The 24,060-nt window shown below is 48.7% G+C and overlaps 1 protein-coding gene across 1 annotated transcript in view; it reads left to right on the top strand.

The window, feature by feature from the left end:
- GALNT14 (polypeptide N-acetylgalactosaminyltransferase 14) overlaps nt 1–24,060 on the top strand; it is a gene marked incomplete at both ends in the record, with an annotated part of 210,815 nt that overhangs the window by 169,327 nt on the left and 17,428 nt on the right. Inside the window, 7 exons of the mRNA XM_080711234.1 lie at nt 2,680–2,767; nt 3,270–3,354; nt 6,382–6,485; nt 17,593–17,719; nt 19,187–19,279; nt 22,703–22,786; nt 23,290–23,434. Of these exons, the coding sequence (XP_080567360.1) occupies nt 2,680–2,767; nt 3,270–3,354; nt 6,382–6,485; nt 17,593–17,719; nt 19,187–19,279; nt 22,703–22,786; nt 23,290–23,434 (726 nt within the window). The remainder of the gene's footprint in view (nt 1–2,679; nt 2,768–3,269; nt 3,355–6,381; nt 6,486–17,592; nt 17,720–19,186; nt 19,280–22,702; nt 22,787–23,289; nt 23,435–24,060) is intronic.

Below are 24,060 nucleotides of genomic sequence, written 5' to 3'. Positions count from 1 at the left end.
CTGAGTTGAGTTCAGGTTTTATCACACCTTGCCTTGGAATTGACTGACTATGGACTGTAGCTCTGAAACCCTAAGCCAAATAAACTTTTCCATATACTGATGACAGCAACAACAACAAAAAAAGTTGACTAAAATACCATATTCATAGCTCCTTGGGTCTGGTATTTTCCTCTGCGACATGCCAGGTATAGGGTTATTCACCTAAGATTGGGAAACTTGAAAAAAAATAGATATATAGATAGTGTCTTGGAAAGCTCCCAGAATGGTGAGTTTGGCTTACATATTTTAAAAGTATTTTCTGGATGATTTTGATGCCCATAGATAGGGTGAGCTGGAGAAAACAGCAAGTGATGAGGCAGGAAAGCAAGATGCAACCCTTTAAAAAAAATGGACACAAGAATCATTCATATTCACAGATTACTATACGATACTTCCATACATGTGTACAGTGAGTGATGATCATGGAAGGGAATTAGCATTTCTGTCCCCCCAGACATTCATCATTTCCTTCTGTTGAAAACATTCAAAAGTCTTCTATTTTGAAATATATAATAAATTATTATAAACCACGTTCACCCTACTATGCCGCAAAGTACTAGGACTTTTTCCTTCCATTTGACTGCACTTGGGTACTCATTATCCAACCCCTGTCTGTCCTCCTCTCCTCTGCTTCTCTTACCTTCTGGGGATCTCAGTTCTGCTTAAACACTGCATGTAGAAGCCGCCCTGGTTTGGTTGGGTCTTGGATTCCATGCTGAAAAATTTGTACCTCACTTTACAGGCAATTGAATGTTTTAGCAGTTGAGTGGAGTATTGGCAAGGCAGCTTTGGCAGCCATATGTAGACTGAAAGGAGGGGGGAGTGGCTTGGGGTGGGGTTTAGGGACCATTGCTGTGCTCCAGGCATGAAGGGATGGAGGAGAGGCAGGAGGGATTCACAAGAGCCTTTTTAAAGAGTCAGAACCAGCCAAATTTGAGCTGGTTGATAGACAAAGTAGAGCTTCTTAATTTCATGCTGGGGGAAGATGGCTTGTAATGATCTGATTGTAGAAATAGGGAGCTTAGGGAAAGAAGGCTGTGTGTGGGGGAGATGGCAAAGCAGCCAGTAGAAGGGGACATGAAGGTGGCTGGTGGCACACGGAGCTTGAAGCTAGGAAGGATGACATGACTGAGGTATAGGTTTGAGAGTATCCAGCTACAGGGATCAGGCATCTATTAGCTTGTCCAGGAACTGTAGGCCTACGATGAAAGTACTTGGATCAACACTAAGAAAATAAAGCATCCAATAACAAAATGGGCAAATGAACTGAATAGACACTTCACAAAAGAAGAAATTCAAATGGCCAATAAATGCATGAAAAAATGCTCAACATCACTGGCAATCAGAGAGATGCAAATCAAAACTACCCTGAGATTTCACCTAACTCCAACTAGAATGGCAATCATTCAAAACACAAATAACGACAGATGCTGGTGAGGATGTGGAGAAGTGGGAACTCCAAGACATTGTTGGTGGGATTACAAATTAGTGCAACCACTTTGGAAAACAGTATGGAGAATCCTCAGGAGAATGGAAACAAATCTACCATTTGATCCAGCAGTACCACTTCTGGGTATCTACCCAAAAGATAGGAAGCCAAACTACCAAACTAATGCATGTGTATCTATGTTCATAGCTGCCAAATTCACCATAGCCAAACTATGGAACCAGCCAAGATGTCCATCAACAGATGAATGGATTACAAAACTGTGGGATATGTACAAAATGGAATTTTACTCAGCCATAAAAAAAACTCAATTACATCATTTTCAGGGAAATGGATGGAACTGGAGGACATTATGCTAAGTGAGATTAGTCAGTCACAAAAAAGAAAGCAGATGCTTTCCCTAATATGTGACAGTTAGGGAGAAATGGGTCATAGGAGGAACTCTAGATGAAGAAGGAAATCCTATGGAGGAGCAAACAAGACAACCTAAAGGAGGAGAAAGGAGGGGGAAGAGGAAAATCTCTAAAACACACAATGTACTTAAACATATCGAAGTCAACCACTAAGCCAAGCAAGGGAGGGAGGGACGGGGAGGGAATGGGGTGGGAATTGGGTAGGGGGTTAAACCAGCGATGTGTACATGTTTGTACACACAAGTTTTTTACCCTAATATGATGTTTGAATATAATGCACCAATAAAAATTTTAAAAATTTTTAAAAATTATAAAAAACGTACTTGGAAACTGAGATTCCCATTGCAGGAACATGGCTTTGCTTTTGGGGAATGCAGTCTGAGCTCACCTTGCCAGCTGACTAAATCCTCTGCTGCCTCGAGCCCCACTGATGAGGACTGACTTCTAGAGCCTCTTTTTCTGGCTTTTTTTCTTCTGTGTGCAGCACTACCCAGCCAGCCTCTACCACGTCTCGCCCCATTCTCCCATGGTCACTGTGGCTTACAAGGTCCCTAGCAGTCTAGGCTGGGTTCTTTGCATTGTAGACATCAGAACCAGAGACATCAGTGTCCAGCGCCCCATTCTAGAGATGATGAAATTTAAACCCTGAGATAAAGATGCTTGGTCGAAGCAGCCAGCCCCATTTCTGTGCCAAAGGCAGGCTCTACCAAACTCCTGATGGCCAGCCAGGCTCCTTCTTATACATTGATAACCATGATAACAGTGTCTTTTTTTTTACAGGACTACACACGGGTGGTATGCCCCGTGATCGATATCATTAACCTGGACAACTTCAACTACATCGAGTCCGCCTCGGAGCTCAGAGGGGGTGAGTGAGGCTGACACTTTCTCCTCATTAAGGGCTTTCTTTTCCTCCTCATCATTGAGGATCTATTAGTGGTTTTTCTGGAATATCCAGCCCTGCATCTTGTAACAGAATTCACTCCAGCTCAGCCTTTACTCCTAGAACTGTCCAGTGATAGGCCAGAGGCATGGGCAGGATACTCCATGTCTCTAGCTCTAATAAGGGGCTCCCCCAGGTTCTAACAATGTGAGAGAAGCAAGGATTTCCCCAGTTATGTGAGACCTGACCTGTCCTACTACATCTGCACGGGTGCCACCCTCTCCTACAGACGCCCCATGGCTCTGCCCAGAGCCCAGCGTTAACCCCACTCTGAAACTGACTTCTAGGTAATTCAGGTGATCTGTAGGCCTCTTGAAAACCTCCTGCTTATACCCACTTCCCAGGGAACCTGAGTGTACTCATGAACTTCTACAAAGGAAACTCTGTAGGTACCTTGGAGACCAAATTCCCTGGTGCTGTCTTTTAGGGTTCGACTGGAGCCTGCGCTTCAAGTGGGAGCAGCTTCCCCCAGAGCAGAAGGCTCAGCGCCTGGACCCCACAGAGCCCATCAGGTGAGTAGGAAGAGTGGGTGCAGGATGGGGCACAGGTGGAGCAGCGCTTGGTCCTCCCTGCCATCCATGGTACAGGGAAGTGTCCACGTTAGATGTTCCAAGGATTGGGCAGAGACAAGAGAACACTCTGCCAAGCCATCTCTACTTCCTTGTTTGGGTCAGCATTCTCTCTGATATGACCGTAAAAACCTGATGACAATAACTTAAAGGAAGGGAGATTTGTTTGCTCTCTATTCTGGAGATTTCAAGGGTCCAGTCCATGTTCGATCAAGTGAAGTCTGCAAAGCACAGGGCATGGCACAGGGAGCAGATGGAGCACACGCACAAGGTCTCTGCTGTAACATCATGGAGACCAGAAAAAGGGAGAGAGCTCGTGAAGGGGGTTCATGGACACCTGCACAGTCCCAGGCCACACTCCCCAGCCATACTCCACCTGCCTAGGTTACCACCCAACAAATCCAGTACAATGAATTCCAGCAAGGAGAGCAGAACTTTCATAATTCAGTCACTTCACCCTTGAACATTAATACATGACATCCTCAAGGGACATTCTGTATCCAAACCATAACATGCCCTTATTTGAAGAGGTTTCCATGTTTGTGGAAACTTCTATCTGAGGGGATGGGACCCTGCTGGATACGTGTGCTGAGGAGCGGTTCTCAGCATTGTCCACCCTCACAGAGGCCACGATAGCCTTATGACTCTGACAAGATGGTCTCTTAAGGCCAAGGGCCCCATGCCTTGGTTGTTAGAATTCATCCCAGGAAGGCTGAGTAACAGGCAGTGAACGCTGTCATGGAGATGATCCCAAGACATGGCCACTGCTGTGTGTTAATAAGCGTATCTGTTCTGTTTTATGGGAGAACACACTGGCATGAACCTGGGCTCCTTGTGCCATGCTGTGGATGGCTCAGTTCTGCTCCACATTCTTTCTCCCAGGTCCCACTGTGACCCACAACACATGCTGGCAAGATTTCTGCCTGGGATTCAGGGAACACAGTAGTCCTTCCTCACAGGGGAGCCTGTGGTCTCAGTGACAAGTGCGTATGGCCTTGAGGGCCTACCTAAGATTGGATGGCAGATTTGCCCCAGGCCTCTTAGGAATCGCTAAGCTAAAATATGTCAGCCTTGGATTCCTTAGCAGGAGGATAAGAAGTGCTTGAAGGATTATAGAGAAGGCCACTGTGTTTGGATTTCTCTGCCCAGTGACTTAGGGATGCCCAACACTATTCAAGTCCATCTATGTCTCTTGTGCCTGTCACACAGTGAATGTTTTAGTCATTTTCATTGGACTGACATTAATGGATTGACATTAAGTCTGACCAAGGACCAAGGGACTGCAGAGGGCTGAATGGTGCACTCCAGCATGGGTGGGGTGGGGACTAGAGCTCTACAGGAAGTGGAGCCATGGTCTCTTCTGCTTGCCAGCTCCTCCTCTGGCCCTCAATATCTGTAGTGATGCTATGAGGGAGATTGGAGCCCGATGGCACTCTGGACCAGGCCCTTTATTTCTAAAGGGGAAGGAGATGCCTCTTTCCAAGCTGGGCATTGTGCCCTGTACATTAGTTCCTTGGAGGCAGTGCATGAAGCAGATATGGGCTTTGGAAGAGTACTACCTGTCTAGACTCTTCAAAGGAGAAGAGTAGGTCAGGGGCAGAGGCAGTGCTTCCTCTGCTTGGGTTTTTCTCTCTGTCCTAGGAAAGGTCCTCAGGGCAGGTTCTCTTCTTATGGGATGTCTCAGCTCATCAGAGAGGGAGTATTTTCCAGAATCAGGCTGGTTCTCAGAGAATAGCAGGTGTCACAGCAAAGGTGGACCTGGGCTTCTAACCTGCTCCCCATCAACTAATTGTTTGATGTGGAACAAAATTCCCTGTACTCTGTACCCACTGAACAGGGAGTCAGGACCTTGGAGGCTTACAACCTACGCCAGCCATTGACCACATGGACACATTATTCTGGTACTTAGGGGATTATTTGCTTGGATTTTGCTCTTCTTGCCTGTCTTTCTCTTCAACCCCTTTCCTTTCCAAGTGGTTTCTCTGACATCTCTCTCAGCATTCAAGAGCCAGGGAAGGTTGAGGTGAGAGACCCTCCCCAAGAAAGAAAGTGAAAGTGAAGGTATATGAGTTCCACGGACTGGATGGCTCAGGCAGCATAAATATACGGTTCCCAGTTCCAGAGGCTAGAGTGTCAGCAGGGATAGTTCCTTCTTGGGGCTGTTCCAGGCCTCTCCTTGGCTTGCAGATGGCCTTCTTCTCTCTGTGTCTTTAAATCATCTTTTATGTGTGTCAGTCTGCAAGCAAACATCTCTCTTCAAAAGGACTCCAGTCATACTAGGTTAGGGCCCACCCTAATAATTCCATTTTAACTTGATTAGCTCTATAATGACCCTATCTACAAATAAGGTCACATTCTAATGTACTGAGAGTTAAGGTTCCAACATTGTGTGTGTGGTGTGTGTGTGTGTGTGTGTGTGTGTGTGTGTGTGTGTGTGTGTGTGTGGAGAGAGAGAGAGAGAGAAAGAGAGAGAGAAAGAGAGAGAGAGAGAGAGAGAGAGAGAGAGAGAGAGAGAGAGAGAGAGATCTCAATCCGTAATAGAGGAGTAAAGATGGAAAACAAGGTAGTGAGCCTGTTTTCAGGAAATGGATATAATGGTAACAGGTGCTGCCCAGCCTTCTCTGACTAGCCAGTGGCCCACAGACCCCTGTTCCCAATAATGGATCCCCCCAGGGAGTCCCACTGGGCTGGGCCTGAGGAAGAGGTTGGTGGGGGCTCCCCAGGCCCTCAAACAGCTGGAGTTCTGAGCAAGACTGACACCCTAGGGAAGGGTGCTGATGAACAAAGCTGCCTGTCTGCAAGGTCAGGAGATTCACTATCAAAGTGCAAAACCTCAGAACAAGGTTTTTCTTTAGGTACTTGGTAGAGGAGCAGAAATGGGAAGAAAAATGTCCCTGAGTCTCAGACTCTCAAGGCAGAGAGCAGCCTCCTCCTCTAACTAACCCAACCTCTTTTCCTTTAATTGCACAGGACTCCTGTCATAGCTGGAGGGCTCTTCGTTATTGACAGATCTTGGTTCAATTTCCTGGGGAAGTACGACATGGACATGGACATCTGGGGTGGGGAGAACTTTGGTGAGTCCTCATCCTATGTAGCCTGATCTGTACAGTTCTGTCCATTGTGGGGTTTGCGGTGGGGATCTCTGGGTCCTTGGAATCAGCACAGAGCTGAACAGAGTCACACACGTACCTGCCTGGGAAGAGAGCTGGGAGATGGTGAGCAGCCCACTTCCCAAGATTGTGTGAGGGGCCAGAGCAGTGTTGTTGATGGGTAGCAGTAACAAGGGCCTGCGTGGATGCTGAGGGCCAGGGTAACATGCCCAGGTAGACTGCTGGAGGGAAAGGTGAGATGTAAAAGCCAGGAGGACCAAGGAGGAACACTGAGTCCCAGGGGCCAGACGTAGGCTTGAACTAGGAGCAGTGAACTTGGGAATTTGGCATTGGAAGGAGATTGGTGAGAAAGAGAATGAGGAATAGGAATGGCAGGGACATCCCTTAACACAATTAGGAATGACAATGACATTTTTTAACATCCCTTGGCTGCTCTGATTATAGTACCTAGCATTATGTTAATGAAGATCTTTAATTGACACAGTAACACTGGGGGGTGTCTTTTTCTTATCTTTTAGTGAGAGGAAGGGGTGAGGGAGAGGGGCTCTTACAGGGTCCCAGTTCTGGCCTTGTAGATGGCCAGTTCTGGCCATAGGTGTGCAGGGCTGAGGTTTACAGCTGTATGAGAAGGAGCACAGTTGGAGAGCCTCATCCCATCTAGCTAGTGATACTGACTGACCTTCGTGTATTAGAAGTGGAACTTTGGGATACTGGCTGTCGCTACTTCTGAGGTTGTTGTAAAAAGCTAGTGAGGTAAGTATGAGGTAAAGGAGGTAAGTTTGTGAAGATCATAGTAGGTAGACATTAAATGAGAGTTTCCTTCTAGCAGTGAGACCTAAGAGATCCCTAGAATATGAGCTGCACAGGGCAGGGATTTGGCCTCTTTTGTGGGTGGTTATCTCCAGCACTTAGTATACTTAATGCCTGCCACAAAAGAGACTCACAGTTACTGTTCGTTGAACAAACATCTCACAGTTGAGAAAGAGGGAGAGTCCTCAGGTGCCAGGGCTCTCAAAGGAGCCAGCCAGCCAAGAGAGTGATCCATGGGGCTCATCCTGGCATTTATCCGTAATCCCAGGCATTGTTTGCCTGCCATGGTTGTCTCTTATCCCTGCCCCTGGAGTGTTTTATGGCTTTCTTTCTCAGTCACTAAGAGTTATTTCCTGGGAATTTATGGCTTCTGGCCTGACCCACAGCATCTGTTCTCCCAAACTGGGCAATGTAGAAAAATCCTTCAGAAAAGTTGGTCTCTTGTCAGGCGGGGCCAGAGTGGAAGCTCAACAAGACAAAATAGAAAAAAACCCAATACCCATCAGCCAAACAGAATCCCCTCACGAGCCCCAGTCTGTGAAGTCCTCATAAAATGTGATAGGGCGATGCTGTTTTGGTGTGGGCTTTGAGACTGAGTCTGCCTGCACAATCCCACAGGAACCTGGGTCCAAATAGACCCTTGGTGTTCTCAATGGGGCAGGAATTTCTCTCGTATAGGGCAGAGTTGATTGTATGTCCTGATGCTCGCTGTACCCCTAACTTAGTGATAGGTTCCAGCTTTTCTCCCCTCCAGCAAATGAGTCCTCCCTGGAGTACTTTTGATGGACAGCAATCATCCAATATCTGCTCCAGTGCTGCTCATAATGATACATTCCCTGTTTCACAGTTCAGCACATTCTATGTTGAGAATGTGTGTGTGTGTGTGTGTGTGTGTGTGTGTGTGCGCGTGTGTGTGTGATTGTTAGAAAAATCTTCTAAGTGGAAGCCCGACTCCTTCCAGCTTCTCTGCCCGATTTTGTTCTGTCCTCTTGAAACACACTGGGTGAGTGTGATCTTCTCCCACGTGGCAGTCACATTTGGATGTAGACAGCATGTTATTTTCAACCATGGCACATTCTAGTCCAACTCACCAGTACCTTTCCTTTATAGCAGTGTTAACACACATCTGCTCAAATCAAGAAGCAATCTCATCTAGCCGACTTCCGCGTCGTTTGGCATTAACGAAGGCTGATTTGAATAGAGAAGTTGGGAAAGGGTCCCGGGGAGGTGTGGGAGAGACAGTTTATCATCTATCACAAAGTTTTTCAAACCACAGAAAAAGCACTGCAGACAGCCATCGCGGGAAACACTTTGTTTTCTCACACCCCAACATTCCATGATGTTACAGCCAGCTAACAGCACTTTGAAAGCCATTTCTGGAGGGATTTTTTTAAAAGCATTTTATATGCCAGCAAATGTAGCGCTTTTCCAAGGGTGGATGTGTCATGTGGACTCATCGCATCTGCAGGTGGGGACAACAAGCCACCTGAGTTATGTGAAGGTGGGAATTTGAAAGTGGGTCCCTATGGTGATCAGGCTTTTGGACAGGGAATGTGAGCCATGCTCCACCTGCAAACGAGAGAGGATGCCAAGTGTGGAGGGAGCTGCTGTCAGAGTAAAGGAGCCCTGGCTCCAGGGTGTGGCAGGTAGAGCCTCCACGTCATCAGATCCCCAAGATCCACTGCCTTTGCTGTTCCTCACACCTGCTCTCTTCTCTCCATCCCCACCAGTCCTCTCCAAAGTGCTCCTCCATCTCGGTTTCACTCCTCTCAAAGCTGTCCTCCCACACTCAGGCCAAAATGCCCTTTCTGAAATGTAAACCTTCCAGTCCCAAGTCCATGGCGGCTCCCTCCTGTCCTAAGGAGGAGGCCACACTCACTCCTCCACTGGTCTCACATCTCCAGCCTTCAGTCCAGAGGTATTGACAGAACCTCTCCACTCCTTAGAACGGGCCCAGCCCTCTACACTGACCACGTCCCCTTTTCCATCAAGTGCTGATTCCCCTGCAGAATGCAGCTCCGCAGTGGCCTCCTTCCCTGCCCCCTGCGGCACCCCACCCCCACGCTGTGCCCCCCAGCACCTGCTTCTTTTTACTTCTATTACACTGAGTCCTCTTGCCTATTTGTTTAGTTATCTGTGCCTGCCTCCTGCCCCGCCTTCTACTAAACCCAGAACTCCTTAAAGGCAACAACATCCATCCAGTCTCTCATTCTTGAAGCTCAGAATAGTAGAAAGTACTCACTAAATGTACATCTTGGGGTGAGTGCAAATTAATACAAGCACTACAAGTATCAGTATGAAGGTTCCTTGAAAGATCAGGAACGGAGCCTCTGTATGACCCAACCATACCACTCCTTGGTATTTATCCAAAAGAACTATGTCGGAATACTATAGCAACACATGCATACCAATGTTTTGAGCAGCACAATTCACAATAGCCAAGTTATGAAACCAGCATGGGTGTCTGTCAACAGGTGAATAGATAAAGAAAATTGGTATATATACACAGTGGAGTTTTACTCAGCCATAAAGAATGACATGTCATTTGCTGGTAAATGGATGGAACTGGAGACCATTATCCTGGGTGAAATAAACCAGACTCAGAAAGTCAAGGGATGTATGTTCTCTTTCATATGTAGAAGCCAGCGAGAATAAAAGAATTAGAACAAAAAGGACCTCATGAAAACAGAAAGGAGACCAGTAAAGTACAGGAGTAGAGGTAATGGATGAGGAGGAAGAGGAACATAGAAGGGGAGGTACTGGTAATTTACAAAATCATGTTATATGCATTTGTGGATATAACACAATGAATCCCACCTTTATTTACAATCATAATGCACCAATAAAAAGTGTATATACAGAAGGTGAGAAACTGAATGGGAAGGAAATTCTATGTGAGAAGGGTAATAAAGATACAGTTGCCCCTCAGTATCTGTGGAGGGTTGCTTCCAAGACCACTCCACATACCAACATCTATGGATGCTCAAGTCCATGGTACAAAATGGTATAGTATTTGCATATAACCTACAAATAACATCCTATGCTTTAAATCATCTCTCGATTACTTATCATACTTAAAACAATGTAAAGTTGTGTAAATAGTTTTCCTACTTTATGGTCTGAGAAATAGTGACAAGAAAAAAGAGTTCAGATAATGTTCACTATAGACTTTTAGTTTTTGTAATATTTTTTATGAAAGTAATAAGCCACTGGTTTAATCCATGGATGAGGAACCCACAGATATGGAGGCCTGATGGGACAATATATGAGACACTACTTAAAATAGGTCTCATTGGGTAAATGAAGCCATGTCTAAGGGTATTCTTTAAACATGAGAACAATAACAGCAGCAGACAGGAACATCTTTCCTTTTTTAGAAGTATAATTTCTGTATGTTCTAGATGTGTTTGCATATGTTGGATTGACTTTATTTCACAGCACAAATAAATAGGTGAGATTATTAGCCAGGGTCACCACGACCAGGGTCACTGTGTTTCACCCTTGCCCTTTCCCATCCCTCTTCTGTTAGAAGCAGCCACAGATGAAGTGGCTGCAGGGCTCTGCGGAAGCCACGCCATGAGTCACCCCCCTTCCCCAGACTCTCACCTTGTCACCCCGGCGCCATCATTCTCACCAAGTGTTTCCAAGATGAGCTGAATAGTTTTGATCGTTACATCCACAGTTTAGGATATGAACAGGCTTTAGGGAAATGTGGCTTTTAGACTTCTTTTCCCCAGAAGTTGATTTGCATTAAAATTGGATGCTTAAACTCCAATTTGCATAACACAGAATACTTGTAATGTATCTACTTACTTTGAGCTACATATTACTTTTAGCTTTTAGTTTTTAGAGATGAAAGGAATCCGTTGCCCAATAAGAAGTAGACGTATACGTGTATGTGTGTAGATGGTAGGAATGGAGGGGGGGTATATTTCCAAAAAGAAGGCTTTGGCACATAGAGGAAGGAAGAATATGGAATTCCCAAATTTAGAATAAGGGATTTCCAGAGCACAGCAGGCACAAAAAAACAGTGCCAACAAGAGAGAGATGAGGTGGGGTCCAAAAGGATTTGCTACCACCCACCATCCCCAGAATGTAGTCTGGGACACCAGGCTATTCCAGGCTTGGGGGATGCATGTGTTATTGGAAGAACACAGCCAGTGGGATCAGACAGGACCACGTTTTAATACCATAGTTCTCACTAAGTAGCGTTGGGAAAGTTCCTTCACCTAACTGAACCTGTTTCCTAGTCTGGAAAAGTAGAGACAGTGGTCCCTATGGGAGGAAAACACCTTTCCCCCACAGAGATATCTATACCCTATTTCCTGGGACCTGTGGGGATGGTGCAAAAAGGACTTGCACAAGTAATTAAGGTCACTTAAACTTGGCAAAAAGGACTGTGCACATGTGACTAAGATCACTAATTGTTACCTGGGGCCCAGGGTCCACAGTGGAGTGCTGTGATCTCCAGTCCTTGGGTGCAGCTGCCTAAAGTTAGAGCCGCTGCCCCTGCACAGACACAGAAGAGTACAGTAAAGCAGAGACAAGTGGGATTAAGGCAGATTCATAGTAAAGCAAGATAAAGTGAATTATACTCTGGAGAGAAAATGGTGGGCAATCAGCTAGGCTTCCTGAAACGATCAACCCTTTCTCCTTTTGTTAAGATGGGGTGCGGCTAACAGTGGTGGGAAACCTTGGAGTGGCAGGTAGTCAGCCATTCCTCTTTGGGCTCAGTGCTTTATGTAACTGTGGCCAGTTTGGGAAGACATACTCTTGCACTGTGTTAAACTTGAGGGTAGGGGCCTGCATACTTGGATCATTTTGCCCTTTCTGGCCTAGCACAACCAATGGAAAGTCACATAACAGTTAGCTGGACCTCAAAACAGCTTCTGGGCACATACATGACCTTGGGAATATAATGTGTGCTGGTAAATCTACCGGAGAGAGTGTCGGGCCTCTTTCTGGAACATGGGAGAAGACTGATACCTCTGATCAATTCCTGATTGGCAGCTCTTTTACAGTTGCTCTTTTCTCTCCCCATCCCCCCATTCCTGCTCATTTCTAGCTAATTTACTGATGCTAACATAATCAGTGACCTGATGTTAGGAGATTATGCACTTGGGTTCAGTCTAATCATATGAGTCCTTAAAAGCAGAGGATATTCCCAGGCTAGAGGCTAAAGAGAAGTAGCAGAAAAAGTCAGATGTGAAGCTGGAGAGGGACTTGGCGAGCTGCTTCTGGTCTGAAGATGGAGGGGACAACAGGGTAGTAGCCAAGAAGAGAAACCCAGGCCAACAGCCAACAAGGAAAAGGGAATCTCAGTCCTGCACCTCCAAGAACTGAATTCTGCAAACAACCCAGCTGAGCTTTAAAGTGTATTCTTCTTCAGAACCTTGAGAAAGGACCACAAGCCTGCTGACCTCCTCATCCACATGGGACCCCAAGCACAGAATCCAACCAACAGTTTTGCTCATAGATTCAAGGCTGTCTTTTGTCAGCCAGTATTATATCTCATCAAGTCAATACATTCATTAAAGAACAATGAAAGAGCATCTTAGCCCATTTTGTGCTGCTGTAACAGAAGGTCACAGCCCAAGAAACTTATAAAGAACAAACGTTTATTTCTTACAGTTCTAGATGCCAGGAAGTCCGAGGTCAAAGGCCCTACATCTGGCGAGGACCTTCTTTCTGTGTCATCTTTTGATGGAAAATGGAAGGGCAAGAGAGCACACATAAATTAGAGGGGCTCATCCTTAACCCACCCACTCAAGTGATAATTAACCCGTCCCCAAAATAACAGCATTAATCCATCCCTTATGATGGCAGAGTCCTCACATCCTAATCACCTCTTAACAGGTCCCATCTCTCTTAACCATGTTGCTCTGAGGATTAAGTGTCTGGCCCACCCAGTAAGTCTTGAGAACTTAAAGACTGTTGTTGCACAGGTGTATGTGTAGACTCATGAAGGACACTAGTCAGGCAAGCCTGTCTCTTTCTGTCTGCCACCATTCTCTCTACTCCCTTTGTCCTCAGTAGACTTAAACTTGGCCAGAAGTAGAATGGTATCTGTTCATACACCGTATGAGGCTCCATTTAAAACAGGACCCATGGTCTGCAGCGGTTCCCATGTGGAGTGGCACCCCGTGCCTTTGTGAGCAGGGGCATATAAATAGCTGTGATTTGCTTCCTGGGCAGAAAGTTGCCCATACTCCCCTGGACTCCTCATGAGCCCAACAGATAGGTTTTGGTAGATGAGGGACCGAGGAGTGCTGGTAAAAACAACTGATGGGTTGATGAGGAAATGGAAGGAAAAGGGTGAGAATGAAGGGCAGGAGGGCAAATTTGCTCTCAAATATTATTCTGCATTTCAAATAAAGTAAGACCATACAGTGTGCCCGTAGGGACGCAGTAATTACACGTCTCTCTGCCTGGAATGCAAAGTGGTTCTGGGTCTGCGTGACATTCATCACCAGGGAGATGATGTAGGTGCTGACTAAGCAAGAAGCCCCTACTGACTTCCCACGCGAAAGTTTTTGCCCTCTTCTTCACCAAAGAGATGATGTCTCTGAAAGTACAGAACTGGGGAGCCAGGCTCTCACCACCTGGAGGACCCACTGCCTCAACCACAGTCTACAAAATTCTGATAGCACTTGTCTAAGCCCCCTGCAGGAGGTTCAGGATTAGCAGACTTTCCCAAAAACTTCAGCAGAGTTCTGCCAACCAGCAGACCTGGCTTGCCAAGGATGCATATCCTTGTCCTGAAGTCAGTGGTACAGATGAGGGTAGGACAACTATACATCCTGGATTTTAAACAATCTGCACTCTTTTGTCTATGAATCATTGCACTAATTTAAAAATCCCAAACTCCCTCCCCAGACCGTCCCTAGACTTTGGCAGCAACATGGTGATCTGTGTGGGACCACATGTTTCCCCAAATTTCAGTTTCAAGGATCTGGAATCCAGAGTAGAGAAAGTCAACTCCTCTCAGGCTTCAGGCTCTGGTGGGTGCGACAGTAATTGAAAGGAGAACCATGGCAAGCATTCTGTAGCATAGCATTTTGTGAGTTGATAACATAGAAATGTAACTGTTGATTATGTATTTGTCACACCAGTTAGCATGTGAGGTGCCTCGAAGTCAGGATCTTTGCATCCGCAGCTCCATTGGCTGATGTTCAGTGTTGAGGAAGGATAGTATCAAGTTAAGACCTGGATTTGGGGAGATGGGCTTCAGTCCCCAGCTATGGGCTGTCAGTTTCCCTAGCAGAGCTGCTGCTTCTGTTTTGGAAAATGAGAAATCAATACCACTGAGCAGAATTGGTAGGAGGATGACCAAAATGAAGAAGAACCTGACACCGCCTGACCCAGAAGCACAGGAGGGGCCGTTTTCCTTCCATGGCTGATGTCTGTGGAATTGTGGTACTCTGAACTTTTGTACTCACACAACAGACATGGGGAAGTGAGGAGGAGGAAGAATGAGCTTAGAGAGGAGAGGAAGCAGGGCAGCAGCGGGCTGCGGGAGGATGCTACGGAGTAGGAGAGGTACTAGGTTTGATGGTGGCTGGTCACCTCCATGAAGCATCAGCCAGCCCCTGGACACGAGCACTGCCACCTGGAGTAGAGCTGGGGCTGGCATGACAGATGAGTGTTCAGTATATAGTGAACACTGGGATCAGATGAGGAAGGCATCAGGAAGATATCCAGAGACAGAGCATCGGAGTAAAGGAGGAGGAAGAGGCCAGGAGGGGGAAGGCTCAGGGCCAATGATGGTACTGTCCAAGATGGGGGCCAGCGCAGAATGGTGGCAGAGGGGAGGGAGTCCATGGATTCAGAGAGAAACAAGATGCCAGGCAAAGGGAGTGCCAGGAGAGAGGTGGCTGGCAGGGGTGGGGTTGAGGCCTGGGGTGGAGAGATTTGCTTTGCAAATGAAGAGGGACATATGTCTCATTTGAATACACGGAAAGGAACCGACAGAGCTGAAGCACATGTATATCTTTAGAGGAAAGCTGGTGCAAAGCGTGTAGGTTATATCTAGTAAGCAAGGCTGCCATCTTTCATTTAGGGGGCTAGAGGGATTTCCTTTTCTGGAAGTGGAGCAGACTCTGTTTGCAGTCTCTGGAGAGGAGTTAATTGGAGTACATACATGTGAAGGAAGACATCCTGAGATGCAGATTCACACATGCACTGACAGGATTGCATGTCCAAACCCCTCAATACCTCAGTGTGTTCACTGCAGTGGAGATGGAGGTGCAGGCAGTTGGCTGGACCACTCCTTGCTCAGTGATACAACCAGCCTGCAGGGCACAGAACTCAGAGAGTGCCCCAGCCAAGTGCCAACTTGTCCTGTCCCGAGGACCCGTGTGGAGAGTCACATTCTTCAACGTTAAGTCCACGCAGATCAAGTGTCCCCTGTAATGTGGCAGAAGATGGAAGATGGAGGAGGCTTTTGTGGTCTAAGCTAGAAGCAGACATAGGTGGACAATGCATGGCAGTGTCTAGGTTTTAAAAAGACTGGCTCCAGGGTGTCTCATAATGCCAGCTGCTAAGTTTCTGGCCACTCTTGGAGTTTACACAGCCATTCTCAAGCTTCTATTTCATTTGGTGGCAATTGTAATCCTGCCATGTTTTTATGATCTTTGACTTAGGAGGAAGTCAAGCCGAAGCAAGTTTCCCAAGGACCCAGCTGGTAAATTATTGTAGACTCAGGTCTGCAGAGCCAAAAACCATGTGGTTCCTGGTTGCTTCTCTTTTTCCAGCATCTCAGGGAAGGAGCTCCGGCCTGCTCAACAGAGCACCTGGGCCGCAGGCAAAGGGGCAGGAGCAGAGGTTATGGAGTAGGGCTTGGTGTGGAGGAACTCTTGCCTGCCTGCCATTCAGTGAGCCTGGTGCAGAAACAGGGGAGCAGGCAGGAGAGGGCAGGGAAAGGTGGCTGAAGAAGTGAGTAAGAGTGGAGGAGAATCAGGATGAAAAATTTGAGGCTGAGTGTGGGCTTGGAGAGTTGGAATGAAGGGAGACAGGGAGCAGAGAGTGGAAGGGACAGTGGATGAGACAGATCCCATGGTGAGAAAAGCCCTGGGGAAGCCAGGAGGCGGGGCTTCTGCTGGAGAGTACAGGGCAGGCATGAGGTGGGAAGGCCCTGAAACATCTGCATCCTCATTCTCTGTGCCTGGACACACAGCCTGCTTCCCTGGGGCCCCTCAAGCCAGCCTGTCTCCTGTCACCTGCATACTTTCGCTTCAGAGGCATGGGCCGCACAGGAGTTCCCACAGATCTGAAGCTGCCTTTCTACCAGTGACACACCCAGTGGGGTGCAGCTGGTTCTGGGTATTCTCATTAAAGGGATGCATTGTCTGTGGAAAATTTCAGAGCAATAATACAACCAGAAGTCATTCTGTTTTTTAATATCGCCATGCACCGGCGGTTCCAAACAGGGGCAATGATAAAGTAGCCCAGTATGCCACTGCTTCCTGCTGGTGCAGAAACCCCACTGGGAACCTACTTCTGAGCAGTCCCAGGAAAGATGCTCACCACCCCACCCACCACTCTGGGGTCCCCATGGCAGCAGCCAGCCAGGAAGAAATGGGGGCATGTGTGCAATCCCCACCCAGGGGAGCACTCCAACAGCAGCTTCCAGCATTTTCTCCAACACACACTTTCTCCTCCTGGGCCACGATTTAGGGGGGCTCTTACTCACCCAGTGGGAGAACTGCAGTCTTGGCATGGAAGGAGCTTTCACGGACAGCTGTTCAGGCACCTTCTGGGGGCTCGGTTGTCTCTGTTGCTTCCTTGTCCTGTAGTTATCTAGCCTTTCCTGAATCTTCTCATGACAGACATCTGGTCCCTGGCTTAGAAACTTCTCCTGTAGTCTCAAGTGGAATTCCTTTCTCCTCAGTCTGGATTCTCACCATCTGTGGTCTGATCTGCCTGTTCAAAGCAACTCTTTTGTTGCCCCCAAGGCTTCCCATTTCCAGGCCAAAACCTCTCCCTAGTGCCGCCACCCCCACCATGCTGGAGGCTGAATGGTTTCCGGGGGCCAGGATGCTGGCCACTGGTCCTAGATTACTTCTGTCCACCCCCTGAAATGTTGGAACTGTCATCTGGGTTTATGGGTGTGCTCCAAGCCTGGGGAGCTCACCATCTGGCTGAAGAGTGTGTCTTATGCCATCCACAGTGCCGGGGCCTGGTGCAGGGGCTCCCTGGCACCTAGTCTCAAAGCCAGAGGCACTGAATTAGGAGTCACAGGAGGGACATGGCTGTCTTGCAGAGATGTCCTTCCGTATGTGGATGTGCGGGGGCAGCCTAGAGATCATCCCCTGCAGCCGAGTGGGGCATGTCTTTCGTAAGAAGCACCCATACGACTTCCCTGATGGAAACACCAACACGTACATTAAGTAAGTATGGGATCGGCATGTATGGCCAGCGGTGAGCGGCCATGGCTGAGGGTCTGCAGCTGCCTCTGGTGCCTGTTAGGTGGCATCAGTGCCCTGGGTGAACTCCAGCTGCACGTTTGCTCCTTGGACTCTACCTGGGCACCCTCAGGCTCGATAAGGTCCCTCCTAGGGCCTGGGGGTGGGTGTAAGTCACTGCTCAGCACCACCTGCAAAGGCTCTGGGTGTGTGCAGTGGGGGGGGTGCAGGGGAAACCTTTTTACCCAGAGTTTTAGATCTGCTGCTCTCACCCTCAGGCCGGATCACTAGCAACAGGTCCTCGGAGAGATGTGGGAAATGGGGCAGTGGAGGGGGGTGCAGGACAGGCTCCAGGGTTTTACAGTGTACCCAAAGGGTCCAGGCAGGGCACATCCTGAGAGCCTGGTTCCTGCCCCAGGTGTCCTCATCTCCTGTCTGGGGACAGTATGTCCACATCATACACACCAGGACTCAGTGACCCACAGCTACTGCAGCTGCCCAGGCCATTGCCAATTGATTGTTGGCTATCTCTTTTCTCTCTACACTGGGGTTTCTTTTTGTGTGTGTATGTATGGTACTGGGGGTGGAACCCAGGGGCATTCTACCTCCAAGCGATACCCCTAGCCCTATTTTTTATTCTTTATTTTGAAACAGGGTCTCACTGAGTTGCAGAAGGCCTCACTAAGTATCTGAGGCTGGCTGCCAACCCAGATCCTCTTGTCTCTGTCTCCCAAATGCTGAGATTACAAGCGTACACCACCATGCCCAGCTTGGGGCTTTTCTTGGAACCACAGCACCTCTGCTCAATGAAGCCATCTTAGTGTCTGACTATCTGTCTCACTTTCTGTCTCCTTTCAGTGACCTTTGAGGTCAGACGCAGAGCAAATACCTAATGAAATAACAAGCGAGTTACAAAATGGCTGATAGAGCTGGCTTGATTAATTGCTTACACCCTCACCAAGCTCAGGGCTTGAGCTGTATGCATGCTGACTTTCCCTCCTGGACCTCAGCACAGCCCCTGTGGTACCGGGTAGAACCCTGGAACAAGAGCCTAAGAACTGAGTCTGGCCAGAGGCAGCATGGTCAGCACAGGCCCTGCCACTGCCTGCTGAGTTATGGGCAACAGATGGATATACCTGATTTCCCCGGGCCTCTGTTCTCTATTTCTTTGAGAGCCCCAGAAGTCCCATTTCTGGTGTGATTTTTTTTTTCTTTCTGAACCTTTTGGGGAGAGGTTTGTTGTTACAACTGAAATCTCGTGTCTTGAGGTAAGGCTGCTTTCAGAGAGTCCAGAGGCTTGTCTGGGGTCAGCATCCTGTTAACAGTGATGTTAATGGCTCAGTCGCGGTGGCTTCCACCTGGGAGATGCAGCCAGCTTTGCTCACATGTGTGTACCTCGACAGGGTGCGTCCCAGACTGAGAGCCCCTTCCTGACTCTCCTTGTCTCTCCAGGAACACCAAGCGGACAGTTGAAGTATGGATGGATGAATACAAGCAGTACTACTATGCTGCCCGGCCTTTTGCTCTGGAGAGGCCCTTTGGGAAGTAAGTGTCCCTGCAGGGTGAAGAAGGCCAAGGGGCAGGAAGGGTGTGGACTGTAGGCTGGTCAGCGGGGCTGGCATCCCCAGGCTTCGGGGCTCATCCCAGCCTGGGGCTGGGCTCCTCTACTTCCATCATTTCCCCAAGAGCTCTGCTTCACTCTGGGCAGGCAGGGACCCTCTGCAGCCTGCAAGGTAAACTCCATAGGAAGAGCTAAGCTGGGCCTTGCATTATTTCCAGCTCTTTAAAGAAAGATAGGACCCAAGACTGCTTCTTCCAAGTTGGAGTTCCTTCCTCTGCTTCTCAGTCTCCTGAGCCCAATTTCCCCTCCATCCTTAGAGGTACAGTGTGCATACAGATGTTGCTGCCGGGAGTGCTCAAGTTTCATGGGAAAAGAGGATAGGGAAAGGGGTGTTTATTAAAAGCAAGATAGCTTTACATGGTGTCTCATTCATCTTGCCCACACTCTGAGAAATAGGCTTAGTTACCCTTGTTTGACAGATAAGGAGATTGATGTTTATATATAGGTGAAGGTCCTTGCCCTGCACCAGGGTAAGGGAAGGATGCAAGCTGAGACCATATCTACCTAATGCTGGACACTGGGATCTTTTGATTTGATCATAGAAATGAAATCAAGTCAGACATGCAGGCAAGGCTTTTATTGGGACTGCCATTTAGGAAGGGAGACATAGTCCTGACAAGACAACATCAGGCTGGCTTGCTGAGTGAACAAGGGAGCTCTTGTATTAGTTACTTGCAGGGGTGGGAATGTTAACTGTGCTCAATTCAAACATTTTGTCCTGTGCTAGAAATAAGATGCTATAGCTGTCCAAGAGAACACACAAAGGGTACCCTGACCTCAAATTTGTAAAGCTCACACTTGTGAGGGTAGCACACAACTTTCCCAGGGTCTGAGCCCAGGCCTTTGCCTTTTGTTACTGTCTAATTATGGCCTTGAATTCTCCAATCAAGAGCTGACTGGAGTAGAGAACAATAGTGACTTCTTTCATGTTATCATTTGTGTATTTTTGGAGCAACCAGTGACTTTCTTCCCTACAAATGTCCCTCTCCTAGTCATGGTAAGGCTGTTGAGCAGATGGGGTTTTGCAGCCTAAACATCATAGGTCGAGCTGTCTACTCAGGTGGGTTAAATGCCAGCCAGCCCAAATGACTGCACCTCTGAAATCACACTCTAGCCATCCACCTGTTTTCTCACTGCGACCCTCCCAAGACATTGGTTCTCATCATTGTAACTTCCCATTTACTGGTCACGCCCATCACCCTCTCCTGTCTTCACCCACTTCCCTCTCCAGCTTGGAGTCTACTGTTGCTTAAAGAAAGACATCAAAAGATTATCTGCCCTATGGTCCATCTAGCAACACCCTCCCCTGCCCCCTACAAAATTTTCTCAACCCTCAATGAAACTGTGTAGGGGATGCTGGGTAGTAGAGACATATCACCCGGTCCTACTGCATAGCCGTCACTTCAGCGAGGCCACGGATGCCCACTGGCCCTGCTGCCTCCTCTTGCCAACATTCACGCTCCATCTTCAGTAAATCTTCTCGGTTCCCCCCACCCGAGCCCACCCCTCCCCTCTCTAGCAGCCGATGACAACTGTCTTACAGATAGCTGAAACCGACAACATCAATTTCCCAGGACAAACCAACCCATTAGCTTCACCGCATCTGCGCCATCCTTCTCGGACTCTTTTGTCTCAAGGGGCAGGTGCGCTTCCTGCCGTGGTACACCAGTCCTCCGCCCACACTCCGGATGCACCATTCATGCTTGCACTCATTCATAAATCAACATTTATCCGGTTCCCACTATCTGGATTGATCTCCTGCCTCCCGGTACAGGGCCTCTCAAACATTAATGTACTCACAGATCTCCCAGGGGTCATGCTAAAATGGGGAATATGATTCTGGTGGTCTGTGTTTCTAACAAGTTCTTGGTGTGTGATATTGTTGGTCTGAGGACCCAATTTGAGAGCAGGGTTCTAACAAGAAGGTTCTCTTATTAGTCTGCACTGTGGAATCACCTGAGAAGCTTCAAAACCCCTGACTCCTGGGCTCCTCCCCAAGTGGGCTCATTTACTTGGTGTTGGGTGTGTCCTGTGCTGTGGAATTTGCGAGAGACACCCTGCCCGCCCCCTGTGATTCCAGTGTGCAGACAGGAGGCCTACCTCCGTTTGCTTCCACCCTGACCTACCTCTCCTCTGCTGCGTCATCTCCACCCACGTTTACCCAGCAAACTGCCAAACCCTCCTTCAGTCCAGCCTTGCTTACCACCTATCCCCGTCAGCTTCCGGACACAGGATCGCCCATCACTGAGGTACCCATCAACCGTGGCTGCCCTCAGCTGAGCCTGGACTCTCTCTGCCCGTCAGCACCCCACCCCCCGTCATGCCTCCTGGGCTCCCAGAGCTCTGCAGTCTTGGCTTTCCTGCTGCTGCTTCTAGGCTCCCCCTTTGGAGTCCCATTCGCAGCCTCAGTTTCTTCTTCCTGCCCCCTGCATGTTGATCTGCCTTGAGGACACGTCTCTTCTTATTACACATCCTCCCTGGCTTTAATCACCACATCTCCTCTGCCCATCCATCCTGATGAAGTCCAGACCCTCTCTGGCAGACTCCAGTGCTCCTTTGGGGACCGTGCCTGCTTTCCCACCCACTTTTCCTCTTCTTCACCTGTGCTGGTCTCTCTTTGCTGCCCTGCCCCCCCCCACACACACACCTGAGGCAGGGCCCCTACCGCATCTGCTTTCTGGTTTGGCTGGTGCCCACCATTCCTCTCAGATACAGCGCCACCATCGCCACCTTACCCACCATGGACCTGACAGGCAAGAGGGCCTCTCAGAGGTGCCCCTACCACCCCAGCCTACGCCACATGGGGCCATGGTGCTGGTGTCCCCGCCTGGTTCTGCTACCTGAAAGCATTGCATCCTATCTCACATCTGGTGCCAGGCCTGGCACACAGTAGGTGCTCAGTGAGTATCCAGGGAACAGATACATGAGCAGGCCACAGTATCGGCCAAGGAAGAGGACGCTGTGGGGCTGGGCCAGAGGGGACTGGTATTTCAGCTGCAGAATCCAAAGAGGGATTGCAAGTAAGTAGATCAAGATCCCTGGTGGTGAATTATTAACAACATTGTTCTGGCAGTTTTGTTTCAAGTAAAAAGTTAAAACACCCCCAAATTCCATTTTTAAGTAAAAGCACAAGTCCTTAGCATTGTTGCTGTACCCTCATGAGAATCTGCAAGGTGCTTCCATAGCCAACTGGAACTGTGGGACTCTCTGCCCGGTTCCTTTTGCCAGCACCTGTGGAACCTGTGGGTGCCTCCTGTGGGCACCCCATGCCTGTGATCCCCAGCCTGGGCCACCATTGCCAGCTCAACCTGACAGCTGTGTTCTATCATTTTGCCTGTCACCCCCAGCATCGAGGAAAGGCAGAAACTCAGGAAAAGTCTGCACTGCCAGAACTTCAAGTGGTACCTGGAGAACATCTACCCAGAACTCAGGTACACACCTGCCTGCTGGAGCCTCAGCTGGCCACAGGAGAGGCCTTCAGCTCCTTAGCCTGAGGGAGACACAGCCTGTGCCAAACCACATGTGGGTTTTACTGTCTGTGGAGGAGAACCAGGAGGAGTTGGCTCCCCTTATGCTGAAACTGGATGGGGAATTCTGTCAAATATTATGTCAAACAAAGGGGAATTGATGTCAAACTGAGAATAGCTAATAACCGTAGTCCCCAACCTATGGGGTTCATGCCCCAGGTTATATCATCAGAGCATGGGCTTGCTGGCACTGGCTGCATCCCAGAGATCCATCCACCTGTGGCTCCTCAGTGCTCCCATGCTTCCTTTCCCAGTGGCAACCTTCCCTTCTTGAGCAGGGCCCATCTCTGTGACAGCCCCGGGGGAGGTGGCCCTGCCATTCCCACTGCCTCCCAAGCCTCCCCAGCTGCTGGTGTTATGGATCCCAAGAGCAGCGGCTCCTCATCTCTGCTCTGGCTTCTCTCCAGGATCCCCCAGGATTCCTCCATCCAGAAGGGCACCATCCGGCAGAGACAGAAGTGCCTGGAGTCTCAAAAGCAGAACAACCAAGAGGTCTCAAACATAAAACTGAGCCCCTGTGTCAAGGTCAATGGCAATGAAGCAAAGTCCCAGGTGAGTAACTGGCTGGGGACGTATCCTGGGAAGGGTCGCAGGGAGCCGGGATCTGAAGGGTGGAACATGCGGGCGCAGGTGTTGAGACTGCAGAGAAGCAGGAGCTAAGTCAAGGTTTTTCCTGCACCACCATGAGGTTCCAGAAGATCACACAATCATAGGGAAATTCTCCCACCTGGACTCTTAGACACTGGGAAACTGAGTCCAACTCATCTGTGAGCCAAGTGGACAGATGTCCATGAGCACCTGCTGGGCACCCAGCCACTTCCCGGTCACATTACTCTCTAGCTGACCACCTTCTCCCAGGCCTCGCCAATCCAGCCCCGCCCAGAGCCTGCAAGCCCCATCAGGGTCTCCCTCTTCTCATACCCCCCTGCACTTGCTTCTTCCTGCTGGATCTGCCTTCTTTAAACTCAGCTCTATTGACATTTGGGGCTGGATAATTCCTTGTAGGGATCTGCTCTGTGTACTGTAGTCTGTTTAGCAGTAGCACTGGGCTCTGCCCAAAGATGCCAGTAGCATCTGCCACACACGCAAGTCACAGCAATATAAAAAAAAATGCCTCCAGATATTACCATATGCCCCTGGGGAACCAGCAGGGCCTCCACTAGGAGCCATTGTATGAT

This window comes from Muscardinus avellanarius, assembly GCF_963383645.1.
Source record: "Muscardinus avellanarius genome assembly, chromosome: 15".
NCBI classification, from domain to species: domain Eukaryota; kingdom Metazoa; phylum Chordata; class Mammalia; order Rodentia; family Gliridae; genus Muscardinus; species Muscardinus avellanarius.
Note: the sequence above shows the minus strand (reverse complement) of the source record. Positions and strands in the feature narration are given on the sequence as shown.